General features: G+C 51.4%; 7 protein-coding genes across 7 annotated transcripts; 4 read left to right on the top strand and 3 right to left on the bottom strand.

The window, feature by feature from the left end:
* Nucleotides 1–163: 163 nt before the first annotated feature.
* TRVA0_014S02586 (uncharacterized protein) lies at nt 164–1996 on the top strand (the record flags this gene model as incomplete). Its single annotated transcript, XM_076684327.1, has 1 exon — nt 164–1996. One exon carries the CDS (start codon nt 164–166, stop codon nt 1994–1996), a length of 1833 nt encoding a protein of 610 aa, XP_076541535.1.
* A 628-nt stretch (nt 1997–2624) lies between these two features.
* On the top strand, nt 2625–5456 carry NIC96 (linker nucleoporin NIC96; the record flags this gene model as incomplete). The annotated part of the gene is made up of 1 exon (XM_076684326.1): nt 2625–5456. One exon carries the CDS (start codon nt 2625–2627, stop codon nt 5454–5456), a length of 2832 nt encoding a protein of 943 aa, XP_076541534.1.
* A 1072-nt stretch (nt 5457–6528) lies between these two features.
* Nucleotides 6529–8671, top strand: TRVA0_014S02542 (Zn(II)2Cys6 transcription factor; the record flags this gene model as incomplete). Its single annotated transcript, XM_076684325.1, has 2 exons — nt 6529–6606; nt 6659–8671. 2 exons carry the CDS (start codon nt 6529–6531, stop codon nt 8669–8671), a joined length of 2091 nt encoding a protein of 696 aa, XP_076541533.1.
* A 557-nt stretch (nt 8672–9228) lies between these two features.
* On the top strand, nt 9229–10128 carry TRVA0_014S02520 (uncharacterized protein; the record flags this gene model as incomplete). The annotated part of the gene is made up of 1 exon (XM_076684324.1): nt 9229–10128. One exon carries the CDS (start codon nt 9229–9231, stop codon nt 10126–10128), a length of 900 nt encoding a protein of 299 aa, XP_076541532.1.
* Nucleotides 10129–10368: 240 nt separating this feature from the next.
* Nucleotides 10369–11211, bottom strand: FES1 (Hsp70 nucleotide exchange factor FES1; the record flags this gene model as incomplete). Its single annotated transcript, XM_076684323.1, has 1 exon — nt 10369–11211. The coding sequence occupies one exon, from the start codon at nt 11209–11211 to the stop codon at nt 10369–10371; it is 843 nt and encodes a 280-aa protein (XP_076541531.1).
* A 302-nt stretch (nt 11212–11513) lies between these two features.
* EXO84 (exocyst subunit EXO84) lies at nt 11514–13754 on the bottom strand (the record flags this gene model as incomplete). Its single annotated transcript, XM_076684322.1, has 1 exon — nt 11514–13754. One exon carries the CDS (start codon nt 13752–13754, stop codon nt 11514–11516), a length of 2241 nt encoding a protein of 746 aa, XP_076541530.1.
* Nucleotides 13755–14642: 888 nt separating this feature from the next.
* TRVA0_014S02454 (putative NADP-dependent mannitol dehydrogenase) lies at nt 14643–15572 on the bottom strand (the record flags this gene model as incomplete). Its single annotated transcript, XM_076684321.1, has 3 exons — nt 14643–15021; nt 15069–15417; nt 15470–15572. The coding sequence occupies 3 exons, from the start codon at nt 15570–15572 to the stop codon at nt 14643–14645; spliced, it is 831 nt and encodes a 276-aa protein (XP_076541529.1).
* Nucleotides 15573–15720: the final 148 nt, after the last annotated feature.

Genomic DNA, 15720 nt, shown 5'->3' with positions numbered 1-15720 from the left:
TACAAAGGTTAGCTTGGCTGCAGTTGCTATCAATTGACCTGAATCTTTTCGCCAAGGCTTGATTCCATTCCTAAGGCTAGCACAGAGGCTTTGTGAGGCAAGCTAGAGCTTGAGCATTCCGCGTCTACTAATACGATTGAAGTGTTCTGTAGCTGGACTAACTATGACCAACTGGCTGGCAGCTGCAGTTTCTGGCCACGCCTATTTATACCGCCATCAGGAACTTAAAATTGCTAGTACGCTAACTCTATGTTACCCAGCTTATATATGTTGTTGGGCAGCGCATGAACTGTCAAACCGCAAACTCACCATGGCCAGTCTACCCAGTGAAGTATGGTTCATAGTTCTGGAATACCTCAGGGAATATGACTACAATATTGACAGCCAGCTATGGAGAGTCCGGCCAGTCAGTAAAACGTTGGCTGCTCTCGCCGACAATCTGATTTGGACTAACGTATCCCTAGCTTGCCACACCAGTTACCCCTCCAGAGCACGAAAACGCACAGCCGGTGACAGTAAATTCAGTCTCTTGGATGTGGTTAAAATGGCCTATAGCTCTTTAAAACTAGCGGGCTGCGACAAATATTCCGCACTCGAACTATTTCTGGAGAAGATAGAGACTCAAGCTTATAAGGCAAATTTTTTGGACCGCTACAACATGATTCATCACATTAGATGTGCAAACAGGCTTATTGAAGCTCACGGAGGTTACGGCTTTTTCTCCACGGATCACCGGTACAGTAACGAAGTTATCAGGGCTTTGTCCATCTGGTGGGAAAATAGGGATGTTGGCGTCAATGCAATTGCTGAGGCGCTGGCAGCCCCTTATCATGGGTATGCTAGGCCACGTCACTGTTCGAACGAAATCCGTCTTCGGAATGTCCATGAAGGTTTCGATATAATCAGGCGGAACTACAATTGCATCAAACATGTCAAGCTCGATATAGGTCGGGTCTCTAGCATTGGCAAAAAGCAGCGCTTCAAGAAAATAATTAGCGAGATTGCTGAGAATTCCAAATTGTTAAGTGTGGAAATCACGATCCTATTGACTTATAAACTTGCATATCGAGCCAATATCAGAGAACTGACTAAAATATTGAGCAAGTTCTTGGAAAATCCCCCTCGAGAATTGATTATCGACGTGCAAGGTACGCTTTCGCTCGAGGTGGCTCAAGTGTTGAATAAGTTTCCCCACAATGTAACGCAACTGACAATTAAATCAAATGCGGAAAGAATGGGCCCCGTCAGTAATCTCACGGCAAATCTTGTTTCACTGAGCATCAGGAGCTGCAGTGATATTGCACAAATCCAGAAGCTTGTGATACCTCACAAATCATTGTGCCGTCTCTTTCTCGAAGCTAGCGGTAATTACCAGTATGTGGCGGGTAAATTAAATCTGCCAGACACTATAACCCATCTCACGATTGTTAAATCATTCGGTTTAGCGATATCCGGGAATCACCTTAAATCGCTAGTCGTCCGACAAATGGTATTCTCACCAGGTACTTTTCTCTTTCCGGAATTGGAATATTTGAGTATCTGCGAGGGGAGGATACACGGCATTAATGGCCACCACCAAGCCCCTTATCCAAAACTAAAAGCACTTGAATGCGACAATCTCAGAGATGTTATCCAATTGTTGGAACTTAAGCCATCACATAGCGTAGCTTCACAGCATCACACTGCGAACCTCAGAGATACTAGGGATTTGCTGTTCTCCAAATATCTTCCACCAGTTGTTACATTGCGCTTTGCCGCTAACAAGAGGCTGCTTCATGAGGATCTTTACTTTTTCCAATTGCTACTTGAGCAACCCTCGACTTCCAAGATTTGTGTGACATTCCGCTATTTGGATATCAACAATCCACCTAATTTGACGGGCATAGCACCGAAGTACCGAACATTAGTGGCTTCTTCTTTGAAGCAGGATGAAGATTACTTCCAGGACACCTATGAAATATGTTCTGATTTTGTAGACGCCCACCTACCATATTAAAGAGAGATTCCGGCGTCTATTCGCATCCCCGGAACAATAGCGATCAGTTCGCCGTCGAACTTGCAAAGTGGATGTGCAGCCACTACTCGTGCCTGACACGAAATAATGAGTTAACAACAACTAATTGAGTTGTATGCAGAGGATGAGATATAGATAAAGCTATGTACATACGACATTGTATTTGGAGCTTTCTTCCAGTCAACTACATGCCGGATTCCTCACGCCTAAGCAATATCAATCGAGGAGCTATGCTCTAAGTATTAATTATCATTTAATGCCTTACACGATCGGAATCCTGTTTCCAGACCATCTGGCCCAAGCGGGACAGTGGTTGTAACACTGGCAATTGGTGAACACTTCCAGTCTTCCAATGCTCTCAACAATGCTTGGTAAATGCCTTATAACAGCGATAATTTATGCTAAAAAACGAAGTACAGCTTAGCTTCATTTATTCTCCGAAATCATTGCCAGGTCGAATAAATCGACATCGATCGTCGATCGGCCGGCCGGCGGAATTAAATCTGCTAAATTAAAGAATAAATTCTACTACAATATCGACCTATCAGCCGCGTTATTTTGAAAAAGTTCGCGACAAACCATCCATTGAAGAACCAACCCGTGTAAGACGATGACAACTACGGTGGAGATTGCCAAGCCAACAGACGCGGCGAAGTCCAACGAGAAGTCTGCCGAGCTACTCCCTCCGGCAGCAGCCTTGTTGCGGGAATTGCTGGAATCCTCGCGGAACCTGCCCAACTCGTCCACCGAGCTTGGATCGATCCAGCTGGGGCTCAACGAGATCAAGAACCGGGCCGTGACCCTCCGCGGCAAGACCAAGGACGAAAACGACACCAAGGCCCACTACCTGCTTGCTGGGAGCGGTGTCAATGCCGAAGACATTGCTATGGAGCTCCAGAGCATCACCTTCCAGCAGAACCTAGAGCCGTCGACCTATGCTCCGAGCTCGGGCGAGCTTAACTTGGACAACTACCTGCGGGCCAAGAAGGAAGAGAACATTCTGGCGTCAATTGAGGAGTCCGTGCGCTCCACAGCGCGGGAGTTTGACAACTTTTTGGCGCAGAACGTGACCCTCGACTGGAAGCAGCGAAAGCAGGAGATCTGCCAGCACTTTGGGCTCATCAGCCGGCCTAGCGGTGTCGACGAGGCGGATGGACAGGTGATTACGGCCGCGAGGTCGAGCGCCCGGGCCTGGGGCAAGCACACCCTGGGCCGCACCGTGTTGGGGCCTGTATCCGGCGACGGAGAGTTCACGGACGTAGACTTTTTGCAGCCACATACTGGCCAGGGCCTTGTTAGCAACAATGGTCCCGCGGCAGTCGTAGGGTCTGCCCCGTCGTCGTCATTGGCGTTCCAGACGCGAAGCAAGAAGCATGCGGCGGTTGTTACTGCGCTCAACCGGGCCCGTAAAGACAAGAAGCCGTTTGCCATCGCTAAGGGCTTCGCTGGGGCCTCCCAGGGCTATGGATCCGATACGCGGGCCCAGCAGCTGCATGATGGGTGGAAGATTCTTACGCACATCTCCGGGGAGGGTGCTCACAACGTACCGGTAACTGAGCGGAAGTACGCCCAGGTATACAATTCTACGGCGACTGACGGCGAATCTACGCGTAAGAAGATGGAGTTGAGGAAGAAGATAGTCCACGGCGCCCGGAACTATCTCCAGGACCAGTTCTACAGCCTCATTGAGAGCGAGATTGCGCGGTACCCGCAGGATGCCCAGCTGGGCGGTGTTCCATCGGTGTTCAACAAGATCAGGGCGTTCTTGAATCTCAAGTTTGCCAAGGCCGGCCAGTGGGTCAAGCCGAACCTGGAAATTGTAAACAACGTGCCGGTATGGGCTCTGCTGTACTACATGATCCGGTCAGGCCACATGAACGAAGCCTTGGAGTACATTCTACAGGTCGAAAAGTCGTTCCAGAAGGTCGAACGGTCTTTCCCAGCCTACCTCAAGGCGTTCGTTATGTCCAAGGATAACCAGCTACCACGGGAGTTGCTTGAACGGTTGCATACTGAGTTCAACCAGCACATTAGGTTCTACGACGAAGCTTCGGACCCATACAAATACGCGTTGTACAAGATCATTGGCCGGTGCGAGCTCTCGCGAAAAGCGTTCCCTGAAGTCGTCACGACCGCTGAGGACTGGCTGTGGGTGCACCTCATGCTGACTCGCGAGTCGCTGGACTTTGGCCCGCTCCACGAGCGATACTCCCTCGTAGATTTGCAGAAAATGATCATCCAGTTCGGCGCGAAGCACTTCAACCCGAACCGCAAGAACCCCGGGCTGTACTTCCAGGTGTTGTTGCTCAGTGGTCTTTTCGAGTACGCTGTGCACTACCTGTACTCGTTTAGCCAGATCGACGCAGTTCACTTCGCCATTGCGCTCTCGTATTACGGCCTGCTGCGACCTGTGTCAGATGTTGAGAAGGCCGATGCAGAGCTGCTTATTCTGGGTAGCGACGATGTTCCATACCTCAATTTCGCCCGGCTCGTCGGGTACTACACCAAGGACTTCAGACGGTCAGACCCGAGCGATTCTGTCGACTATTTGGTGCTCATCTGCCTCAACGGCGACCTACCGGAGACCGGTAAGAAGCACCTCAAGATGTGCCACGAGGCGCTTAAAGAGCTAGTTCTGGAGACCCGAGAGTTCTCCACTCTCCTGGGCGACGTCCGGGCCGACGGTACGCGACAGCCCGGTGCTATTGAGCAGAGAATGAGCCTTATCTACCTCGCCAACGAGAAGGAGTACCTGCGGGCCATTACAGAGCAGGCCGCCATCAAGGCCGACGAAGACGGCCGCACCGCTGACGCCATCCTTCTTTACCAGCTCAGCGAGGAGTACGACACGGTTATTTCGATTATCAACAAGTCTCTTGGCGAGGCTCTTTCTGTCGTGGAGCTGGGCCGGCCCATGTCTGTTCTCCCGGAGGGCGTGTCGCTCATGCTTTCTGCGACTGAGGACCCAGCCCAGCTGGCGCGAAACGTTATGCAGGTCTACTCTGCGAACCCGGCCATTCTCGTCAAGGTGTCCCAGCGGAACCGAGAGACGTGCACGACGCTTCTACAAATCGTCAACGCCCGAGACGCCTTTGCCAAGGGCATGTGGGACGAGTGCATTAAGGAGACCGAGGCCACGGGCGTTTTGTCTATCTCGCCAACGGCGGACATCAGTACTGTTAAGCGTAAGGCCCAGCAGTTTGTCAGCCTCCACGAGTCAATTGCGCGAAACGTTCCGTCGATGCTGGTCATGGTCATGCAGTGTTGCGTCAATGTTAGCCAGAGTCTCAATGAGAGCGAGTATTCCAACGCCGGGAGGGCCAACAAGATTGCTGAATTGCGTCTTCGCGCAAAGAACTGCATGGTTTACGCCGGCATGATCCAGTATAGAATGTCGCGAGACGTCTACTCCCAGCTCACCAACCTCGAGATCTCTATTTAACTCCATGCTTCTGCCAATTGATTATATGAATCATTCACTACTTGGGGGCCAGCCCCAAAATCCCCGTAGCTCCGCTTCGTGGAATACTCTCTCCCTGCTAAGAACTCCATTTTTGGTCTATTCTTCTGCCAATTGGTGCTATAAACTTGATATTTATTGGGGGCCAGCCCTCAAACCCCCGTAGCTCCGTTTCGCGGAGAATTTTGGCATGCGGCATTCTTGCCATTCGTCGTGCAATTGGCTGATTTGCTGATCTCCATTTAAACCCATGCTTCAACCAATTTGATCAAAACCCGTATCTCCGCTTCGAAAGAGAATGGAATCGCCTTTTTACCATCAAGTGAACAATCGGAGGATATTGAACGATCTATATTGGCTATTCGTTTTATTTTTTATACTCTACTTTAGTTTCATAGGCGAATCAACTGTATCGTTAGTGACATATCACTACGGTTTCAATAGGTACGACTCCTACTGAGGCAGCTAAGCGTTTAAATTCTTGCAATTGTATAACTCATGTAGACATGGATACATTCAAAGCATACTCTTAGTAGTTCTTCATTTTCGACCTCATTTTTTCGAAGTTAGCGCCCACTAGCCAATTACCGGCAGTCTAACTGGCCCTCCGCGTCTAATACCAGCGGATGTACGTAATCCGTCAGGAGACTGCTTAAAGCGCAACAAACATTGTAACAATTTTTCTTAGCAACTCCCAGTTACACCGTCAATCTCCGTAACAACTTGTGACAAATTCCCAGTCACACGTTACTAACTTCTGTTACAACAAATTCCCAGTTACACTTGCATATAAGTTCATAGTCTAGTCCATACAACCGTCTCGGGATTTCTTACCTTACTATGCCGGTACTCACTGCAGCATTGCCTTTCTCCGCTAATCACATCTTTTAATTGGGAATGACTGCCATTGTAGGCTAGCATTCCGCTAATTATAATCAAGCGTGGCTTGAAATCGCGAATTTGTTTGACACCCCCACGCGACAACCTCCCAGGGCAGAGGGCGCCTGTGAGCCGAAGGACTTTGAACCTCCAGCAATAAAACAAAAAGACAGCTATGCCTCCAGTTGGAAGTGCTGGGAAGGCGACTCAGCGCCAGAGGATACGGAATGCCACTCCAGTCGCGACCAAAGCAGTATGTGACCCCCACGTGTCGTCGAGCCACAGATATTAACCCTGATGGACAGTGCAAGGAGTGCCAGAAGCGCAAAGGAAGGTGCTCGGGAGGGAGCCCTTGCGGATACTGCCTCAAGACGAGTAAACCGTGTCTTTATGAAGACCGCCCGGCTCGTCTGCCGCTAACGCGGCGCAATTTAGACCTTCTGGAGCGAAAATGCGCCAAGCTGGAGAACATTCTCCGCACACTACATCCAGACCTGGACTTGACTGCGATCCTCGACCAGGATAGATGCACTAATCTGGGCGGATTGACTGCAGATATGGGCGGATTGACCACGAATCTGGCGAGGAGCACGGTCGAAGACGACCCAGAAGACCCGCAACAGCTGCTTGAATGGCACGAGGATACCTCGGGCAGAGACGCATTGGAAGGCTACCAGGACGGCACAGCAATGCTGGACTTGTCTACCTATGACACTGGGTACCTGGGTAAGTCTTCGGGTGTGTCTCTCCTCAAAGTAGTCCACAAACTGCTCAACATTAACGAGGATGAGATCACAGCGCCATTGTCGACCGGTATGGAGAGCGACAATAGCGACTATAACGAGTATATGACGCACACAATTAACCATGCTGAAAGCCAACTGGCTGTAAAAGCTGTAAGGGACCGCATTGTTGACTCCTACTTCATCAAGTACAATATATGCTACCCGATTCTGCATGAGTATTCGTTCCGACAGCAGTATGAGAGAATGGACGAGCTTCCCGAGACATCGAACTTCCACACTCTCCTGCGCATGGTCGTCGCAATGGGGACCCTGTGTGCCCGCACCCGGGCTAACAGCGACGACTACTGTTTCTACCTGTCGGCGCGGAGTCGTATATCGGCGAACATGCTGGAGAGCGGTACAGTTGAGCAGATCCAGATCCTTCTGCTCATGTCAAATTACCTGCAAAAACGAGACAAGCCAAATACTGGGTACAACTTTCTTGGTTTGGCGGGCAGAATGGCCATTGGAACGGGACTGCACATTGAACTGAACGCCAATGACAAGCGGAAGCACACTGTTGGAGACGAAATCCGCCGCCGGCTGTGGTGGACGCTTCACTTGTTTGACTCGGGCTCTTCCATGACTTTCGGAAGACCGCCAATGATGGCTGACCGTGCTGTCGAGGTCAAAGTGCCGTTGAATATAGACGACAAGAACATGGCGGCCGGAGACCCTGTACCGGTACCAGTGATGCACGCAACCCCTTATACGGCGGTGATATCGTATGCTAAGCTGTCCATTATATTCTCGCGCATGTTTGAGCGGTTCTTCCTGCGGCGGCGCCCGCTGAACTCTGCAATGGACCTTACCGACTATATGTATCTCATCGAATCGTTCGACTCCCAGCTAACCCAGTGGCGCAATGAGCTACCGCCCGACTTCTACTCTGCTGACTGCCCGGCGTGGTTCATCGGGCCTCGGGCTATCTGCCTGTGGCGGGAGAGGTATCTTCGCATGCTTATGTACAAGAGGGTCTTGGAGGAGATTAGCATGGGCCACCTCCAGGGCAACATTCCGAAGAAGTATCTTCCCCAGTGCCTCAGTGCGGCCATCTCCACGGTCCAAGGAGTCAAGGACTACTCGGAGAAAGGCCCCGACCAGCTGTGGTGGGGCGTTACGTGGTACGCGACGTACTACCTATTCCAATCGAACCTATTCATCATCCTCATCATTCTCATCATCCACCAGTACGGCTTAATTGAAGAATACAGTACCGAGCTAAAGGATGCATACAGCGCACTCGACGTGTCCAACACTTTGTTCCCCATTCTCCAGGAGTCGAACCCGGTGGCTCGCAAATGTATCTCGAGTTTATCCAAGATCCACTCATTCATTGCCGTTAGGCTTACTCCTTCAATGCCAACGCCGATTCCTGGCGTCGAGCTGGACACCGACATTGCCAGCATCTTCAAGAACTCCCCTATAGAGCTGTCTCCAGATGCGCTCCAGTCAGCATTCAACGCATTCTTCCCGGGTGATAACTTTGACTCGTTTACGATTGACGAAGATCTATTTAAAACTCCCTACTAATAGACTCTCTTACTCCCCAATTGTTACCTTTACCAGCTATTACATAGGATATTCGAGGGCCAGCCCTCGAGCTCCCCCAGACCCCGCGTCTTCACTCTAACAAACTTCGCGTTACACCGTTACAAATTCCCAATTGATGACAAAACTCTTGTAACAACTGTAACAAATACCCAGTTACAACCCAAAGCTCCGCAAAGCAGAGCGCCAGGGGGGTTTGGGGGGACCATGAACTGTCCATAGAAACTATCTGGTACTAAATGCTATCCGGATTATCTGATTTGTAGCACCAGTATAATACTAGCTATTCTATAAGGCATTTCGAGGGCCAGCCCTCGAGCTCCCGTAGCTCCGCTTCGCGGAGGAATTGCGTCAAAAACCCTCCGCGAAGCGGAGCCATAGGGGGGTTTGGGGGGACTGGTCCCCCCATGAACTATCCATAGCTACTAGCATAGTACTAATGCTACTAGCCAGTGCTTACGCGAGGCCTTCAGAGGGAATGAAAAGTCCGGGGTTCCCAAAGACAGGCCGATCATCATCACATCGCAAGATTTCCAAAGATGGAGCAATCCGGACGTCTCCCCATGACGAACCTGGCGAACAAAACGGCAGAGGAGTTTTACAAATACGACCATGATCTGTCCACCGATTCGCGACTGCGGCTGTCCGATGCCTTCCGCATCCAGCAGTGGGGCATCCCGACCGGAGCCCTGACGGGCTTGTTCTTCGGCATCATGGCCCCAAGGCTAGCTGCCAAGTACAAATACATTAACCGCCCAGTCACTGCTACGCGACTGCTTAGTGCCCTGTTTGGTCTTCCGGGATTTATCATTGGAGGCCGAATTGGCTACGTTTCAATGTACAAGCGCAACCTGGCGCAATTTGACGAGGGTAGCAACAGCCAGAAGGCGTTTGATCTGCTGGCCCACTACCCTCCTCAGATTGGCTTTGTGTACTATCGGACCACGGCGCGGGATGAGAGCTTCATCATGAAGGATCCGGCCGCAATTGACTGGAAGAAGGAGCCGCCGTTCCCGATGAACCTTGTGCGCAATACAATGATGGCCCAGCGAACGCACAATATTCAGAACCGACCAGTGCAGAGGCCACATGAGGACCAGTGGGGAAACCGAGAGGAGCCTGATACTCAGTCCGAGGGATCCTCTAGCTCGTGGGACAAGATTCGAGAAAACCAATCGGAATCAAGCTCCAACAGTTGGGATTCTATTCGTAAGACATCTTCGTCTTCTCCTTCGCCACTCCCGTTGCAGACCGATAGACCAGGGAGCCTGACCCCAGCTCCACCACCTCCAGCGTTGTCTGGCCCGCCAACTATCAACCGTCCAAGGACCTCGTGGGATGACAGCGATCAGGAGGAGTTTGATGAGGAAGTTGAGCGCGAGAGACTTGGATACGGCACTAACGACGACTTTTCTGAGTCCGAGAAGAAGTGGACGTAGTTATCTGTTATATAGGCATTACAATTCTCCGCGAAGCGGAGCTACGGGGGTTCGGGGGCTGGCCCCCGAGATCAATCTACGAGTAGCGATCTATCAGTAATCAATCTACGAATAGCGATCTATAGAAGAATATCAGCGATCAATCTACGAATGCCAGTGATTAATACGCGAAGAGCGACCAGTCCAGCAGTGATCAGCCTACGAATAACACTCGAGAAGGACATGACGTATATTAATAAGTTAAAAAGGGAAATCGTCTTCGCTGAGGCTGCCCTCGGATGCATCAATTAGTCGCTTCCTCTGAGCCAAAATAAGCTCGGCCTCCTCCTTGGTAAAGTCAAACTCGTGCAGCTTCAGCGAGCACAGAACATGGAGCGTCTTCTCTTCCAGATTAGCATCACCACACGAAAGAATGCCCGCCAGAGTATCGATGACCCTATGCTCCTTTACGCGGTCGTGCTTCTGCTTCACCGGATCAATGGACGCAGAGACCTGGATGAGCGACAGTACCTTCATCTTAAGCTTTGTCGAGATCTCCTTGGGCTCCAGCAGTTCCGACACCAACTTCCAGCCGCTGTTCGACTCAAAGATGTCGTAGGCCGGCTGACAGTGGCCCAGTGCGCTGCTCAGGGCATACACGCCCTTGAGCCGCACCTCTTCGTTCTTGTCTTCGGCGGCCAGCTTCACGAGCTTAGCAATTGCGCCGTCCTTGTCTGCCAGGCTCAGCTGCGACTTCTCGTTATTCTGAACTGCAGTGCCAATAACCCACGCCGCCATCTTCCTGATCTCAGCGCTCTCGTCATCGAGCAAGCCCAGCACGGCGGGCCACAGCTGCATGTTCTCCAGGTTATTAGCGTTGTCGAGGTTCTCAATGAGCATTTCCAGGTTATCGAGGGCAACTAGTCGGTCCTCGAGCTCGTTCTCCTTAGTAGCGGCGACTGCCACAGCCTGTTGCATCAGCTGGGCCTCGTCAGGGCCGCCAAACAGCTGGGACAGAAGTTTTGCATCAGGTTTTGGTGCTTCACGGCCCGAGTTGGGGTCGTGAGACGCGCTCTCAATGGACCATTTCAGCAGCTTTTCCATTCTTATTATTGCGTTCTACGGTCTTTTTGGGGGGTGCTGTTTTATCGTCGTCCAAATCCACCGCTTTATCTTAGCTCGTTGGTCGGCCGTTATCGAAAAATCTCGATCATTCCAGAAGAACATGGTTAAGTTAGTCAAGTTATGTGCGGCTGATTCATGAATCAGCCGCGTGAGCCGCTGACGACGCAAAGCGGCTGGCCTATTCCTTACACACTCCCATATAGATCTAACATTCATTCAATAATAATTTTGGAGGCCGCGGCTATTAATTGGAGGTCGCGGTTAATAATTGGAGGTCGTGGCTAATAATTGGAAGGCGGCGGGTCGTGCTTGACTGGGTCGACGATGACTGCCAGCATAAAGCTAAGGTCGAGACCAACCTCCTTCAACTGGTCACTCTCGCGCTTGGTGACCCTGGCACAAGTCTTAGAAACGTCGTCCTGAGGGTCAATGTTGTACAGCTGGCGCGCGTAGAGGAGAATATACTCCTCGACCTCGTTCTTGGCCCATTCGACTAGACTGCTACTCGAGCGCGAAGCATTGAAGAATCGATTGAACATTTCCACCGTTGCACGAATGAGCCGGAAGTGGATAATCGCAACCTGCGTCACGTAACCCACAATGTCTCCCTGGAACTCTACATGCTTGATTCGCCCTCTGATGAGGCCGCGGCGCGCCTCGAGGAAGGTCTCTTTGGCCCGGGTGCCGTGGCCCAGCCGAATCAGCAAATTCACCGTGTGCATGGCCTGGTCGCGGTTCTGGTTGTTCTGTGACAGGTCGCGCAGCAGAATGTCCGACAGCTCGTCAGACCTCTGTTCAATTTTAATCTTCATCACTGAGCGGGTTAGTTCGGCGAGGTCCTTGGCCGAAGTAGCCGTCCCGGCGCTGACTACGGCGGTGGCACTGAGTGACACCAGCTTATCAGCAGCCCCCAGGGCCAGGGACGACGACGACGAACTGGGACTCGTGGACGTATCCTTGAGCTCTTCAAGGTTCTTTGTAATGACCCTTACTGCGCCGTCGAACTGGCGGTACGCGATCTTGACATCCAAATCATTAATAAGCTCATCAATCTCGCGGAGCGTCTTAGTCTTGCCTGAAAGATCTACTGAGGCATGGCGCGAGTGCCCCGAGCTTTTCCGCACCGTCGAATACCCTTCCAGTAGCTCTCTGCGGTTCTTAAGCGTCGGCGTCTGGTTAGCATAGTAGTCCATTGAACTCTGAAGACGCGCTTTATCTTCCTGCGCTTTGCGACTGTCTGGGCCACTGCTCGTTCCCTGACCCCCTTTTAAAGCCCTCAGCTCTTCCTTGGCATTTCGGTACTTCTGTAGAATCTTAAAGTGCTCGCTCGGCTTGTCTATGCGGTACACAAATGCGGTCGCTCCTGCGCCGGTCTTGATACAGAGCGCATTGTTAAACAGCTTCCTTCCTTCACTGTCTGTTTTCGCCTTCTTTGGAACCAGTTCGCTGATCTCAATCTCCTGGAGAGGCCAGCACTGGTCTGCTACGAGCTTCCTGCTCCCGGAAGAACTCCCCGCATTATTATTATTCGCATTCAGCGTGTCTCCTTGCCTCTGTCGCTTTTTGACTGCTACTAGCAGATGGTCATTCAGCAAAAGCATGTGTGCCGGTTGCACCGGCTTCCATGTAGCGGTGTTCAGCTGGTACCACCCACCAGAGTCTACGATTACATGCCTTCCTGGAACCGCCGGGAGGTACTTCTGGGCCCCTTCAACGTGCCTAAACAGGTTCGCCATGTCCTGGGCCCACATGTTCTCCAACATGAGCATACTGTTACGGTTGGCATTGACGCTACTGCTGCTCCGTCTGGGCACGCCCAAACCCCCTCCAGGGCTCTCTGGAACTGACAAAGACGACTGGGACGAGTTTGAAGTTGGCAGAGGCTTGGTTTCGCGACTCGCCAACGCCTGCACTGCATCTTCCTTCATCGCAGTTGTCGCTAGATGCATGTCATTAAGCAGCTTCCGCAGCGAGTCCAGCTCTGTCCCCAGGTACGTGATTTCCTTGCCCACGTGCAGGAACGTTTTGTAGTTCTTGTACATCGTCTCCTTCTTCTCAACCACCAACTGGTCTTGCATGGAGGTCAACTTCTCGGCAAACGACGCAATCTCTACATCCGTCGCCGAGCTCAATTGGTGTGAAATGTACTTCTCCGCATCGAACGTCTCGCGCTCGAGCATCTTGCGGCTAGGTTCCTCCTCGAGCGTGCCCTCGCCGTACTGCGCATGCGGCACCGCCGGCTCCTCAGCCTCCTCAATGATCTGCTGAGCATTTAGGGGCAATGCCGGTGCCTTCGCCTGGTCGTAAATGTCGTTCACCCCGACCCGCGACGAGTACCGCTTCTTCACGAGGTTCCCGACCTTCTGCCTGTCCTTGGCCGCGACCGACGGCAGGTTCTCCTGACCGGGAACGTTCAGTAGCGCCCCATAGTCCTTCCTCGGCGCCGTCTGATCCGGCAGCAACGTCTGCCGGTGCTTTCGCAGCGACTGCGGCGCCTGAACTCCCAGCGACTCCGAACTCATCGCTCTCTCTCGGGCTTGCTTGTCGTTCGTTGCTTGTCGTTCCCAACCACCCCCTGGTGATTTCCACGACAACGCACGGCTGTGCATCCCCATTCTTCGCTATACCTGGTACTAACGGTGGTACTCCACCGCTCCAGTTGACTTGGGGGCCAGCCCCCAAACCCCCATAGCTCCGCTTCGCGGAGGATTTGTAGCCTCAATTGATATTACTAAGTAAATTTTTAAAGCACAGCCCTCAAACTCCCGGCTCCGCTTCGCGGAGGGTTTGTTGGTTCACATGTTGGTCCGGTAGCTTCTATTATTCTCCAGTATTCAATTGGGGCTGCAATGTGTTATGACCAAACTATATGTATAGCTATTGATACTGTTTACGATTTCATCTATTTGTCTTGTATTTCTCGCATTGGTCAATTGCCGTTAGTGCAAAAAAAAGGCATGTAACCGGTAAAGGCTCTTTCATTTTGGATGACGACATGGGTTTCAAATGAATGGCCAGGTCAATCCTTTATTTATATAGGTCAACTATGCTAGATCCTGCAGATAATTATTTTAAACAAAATTTGAACTGATGTACAATTGATGGTACAGTGTGTTTTCTCTGGAGAGCCTTGTCATTATTCAATTCCTCGTAGCCTTTATTCGAGAAATTGCGATTAGCTCGATTCGCTTGCTATCTCCGCGTAGCGGAGCCTAAAAGGGGTTTGGGGGAACTGATCCCCCCAGCTACACTACTAGTGGGTTATCAATAGCTAGTCCTCAAGCTCCCGGGCTCCTCTTCGTGGAGGGTTCAACAAACCCGACGCGAAGCGTCGCTACGGGGGGTTTGGGGGGCTGGCCCCCCAGTTATTCAACCAGTGTTCAACCGATAGGAGATAAAGCACAAGAAAATTAATTAAGGGCTCCGGCACCTCCATCGACGACAATGTCAGTGCCCGTGATATATGAACCGGCATTGCTTACCAGCAAAATGATCGCGCCATCCAATTCACCTCGCTCGCCGATCCTCTGCATTGGGATCCGTTCATACCACACTTCGGGCGGCTCGACTAGTCCGCCAGTCAACGCCGCAGACATGTATCCCGGGGAAATAGAGTTGACGCGAATGTGATACTGCGCCCATTCGGCGGCAAAGAACCGCATCATGTTGAGCAGCGCTGCCTTTGGGCTCGAGTAAGTGGTCTGCGTGACTGGAGCACTCTGTGGGTGGTGGCCCGCAAGGGACGATACAATGACAATTGAACCTGGTGTGTGCGATTTAATCATTAATCTACGTATGTCAGCCGATACTTTATAGAGCAACATATGTGGACTTACTCGCCAAAGAGCTTCACCGTGTTGAAGGATCCGGTGACATTAGTATCAATGACCGAGTCCCAATCAGCGTCGCTGTGGATCTCCTTGGGCATTGCAATGCCTGCGAGGGCAATTACAATGTCGAAATTGCCTTCAAGCGGGCCGTCTGCGATGAACTTCTCAAGCTCAGGCTTATTGGTGATGTCCACAACGGCTTCCTCAATTGATCTCTGGGGAAAAACAAGCATCAGCCTTCTGACAGCGTCATACAAACGAGATCTGTCTATATCAATTAAATGGATCGCTTCACAGCCATGTTCTAACAATGCAAAGGCCATTTCGAGCCCGAGGCTTCCTCCTCCACCGGTTACTAAAACGTTAGCATAGCTGCTCCTTATTCGCTTTGTAGACGGTATACGTACTGACGGCACGCCGGCCGCTCAAGTTAAACCTGCGGAGGGCTTTTTCCTCAGGCGAAAGCTGGGTTTGGTCTCCTATCCACCTTAGTACATTTGATTGCGGCATTGTTGATCAAAGGGTCCGATAACCCAACCCTGTGGAGAGTGTCGCTTTTGAACCAAGGCAAGTGTCTCTGCTTGATACCTACCTATTGGTACTAGTATTAGCCCTATCTATTGGCGTATTGGTGGAAGTCTAAGCAAGCCTTTCTGTT

The sequence above is a fragment of the Trichomonascus vanleenenianus genome (assembly GCF_965637985.1).
Source record: "Trichomonascus vanleenenianus strain CLIB 3782 genome assembly, contig: TRVA0_014S, whole genome shotgun sequence".
In the NCBI taxonomy this organism is placed as follows: domain Eukaryota; kingdom Fungi; phylum Ascomycota; class Dipodascomycetes; order Dipodascales; family Trichomonascaceae; genus Blastobotrys; species Blastobotrys vanleenenianus.
The sequence above is the reverse complement of the archived record's forward strand: the minus strand, read 5'-3'. Positions and strand labels throughout refer to the sequence as shown.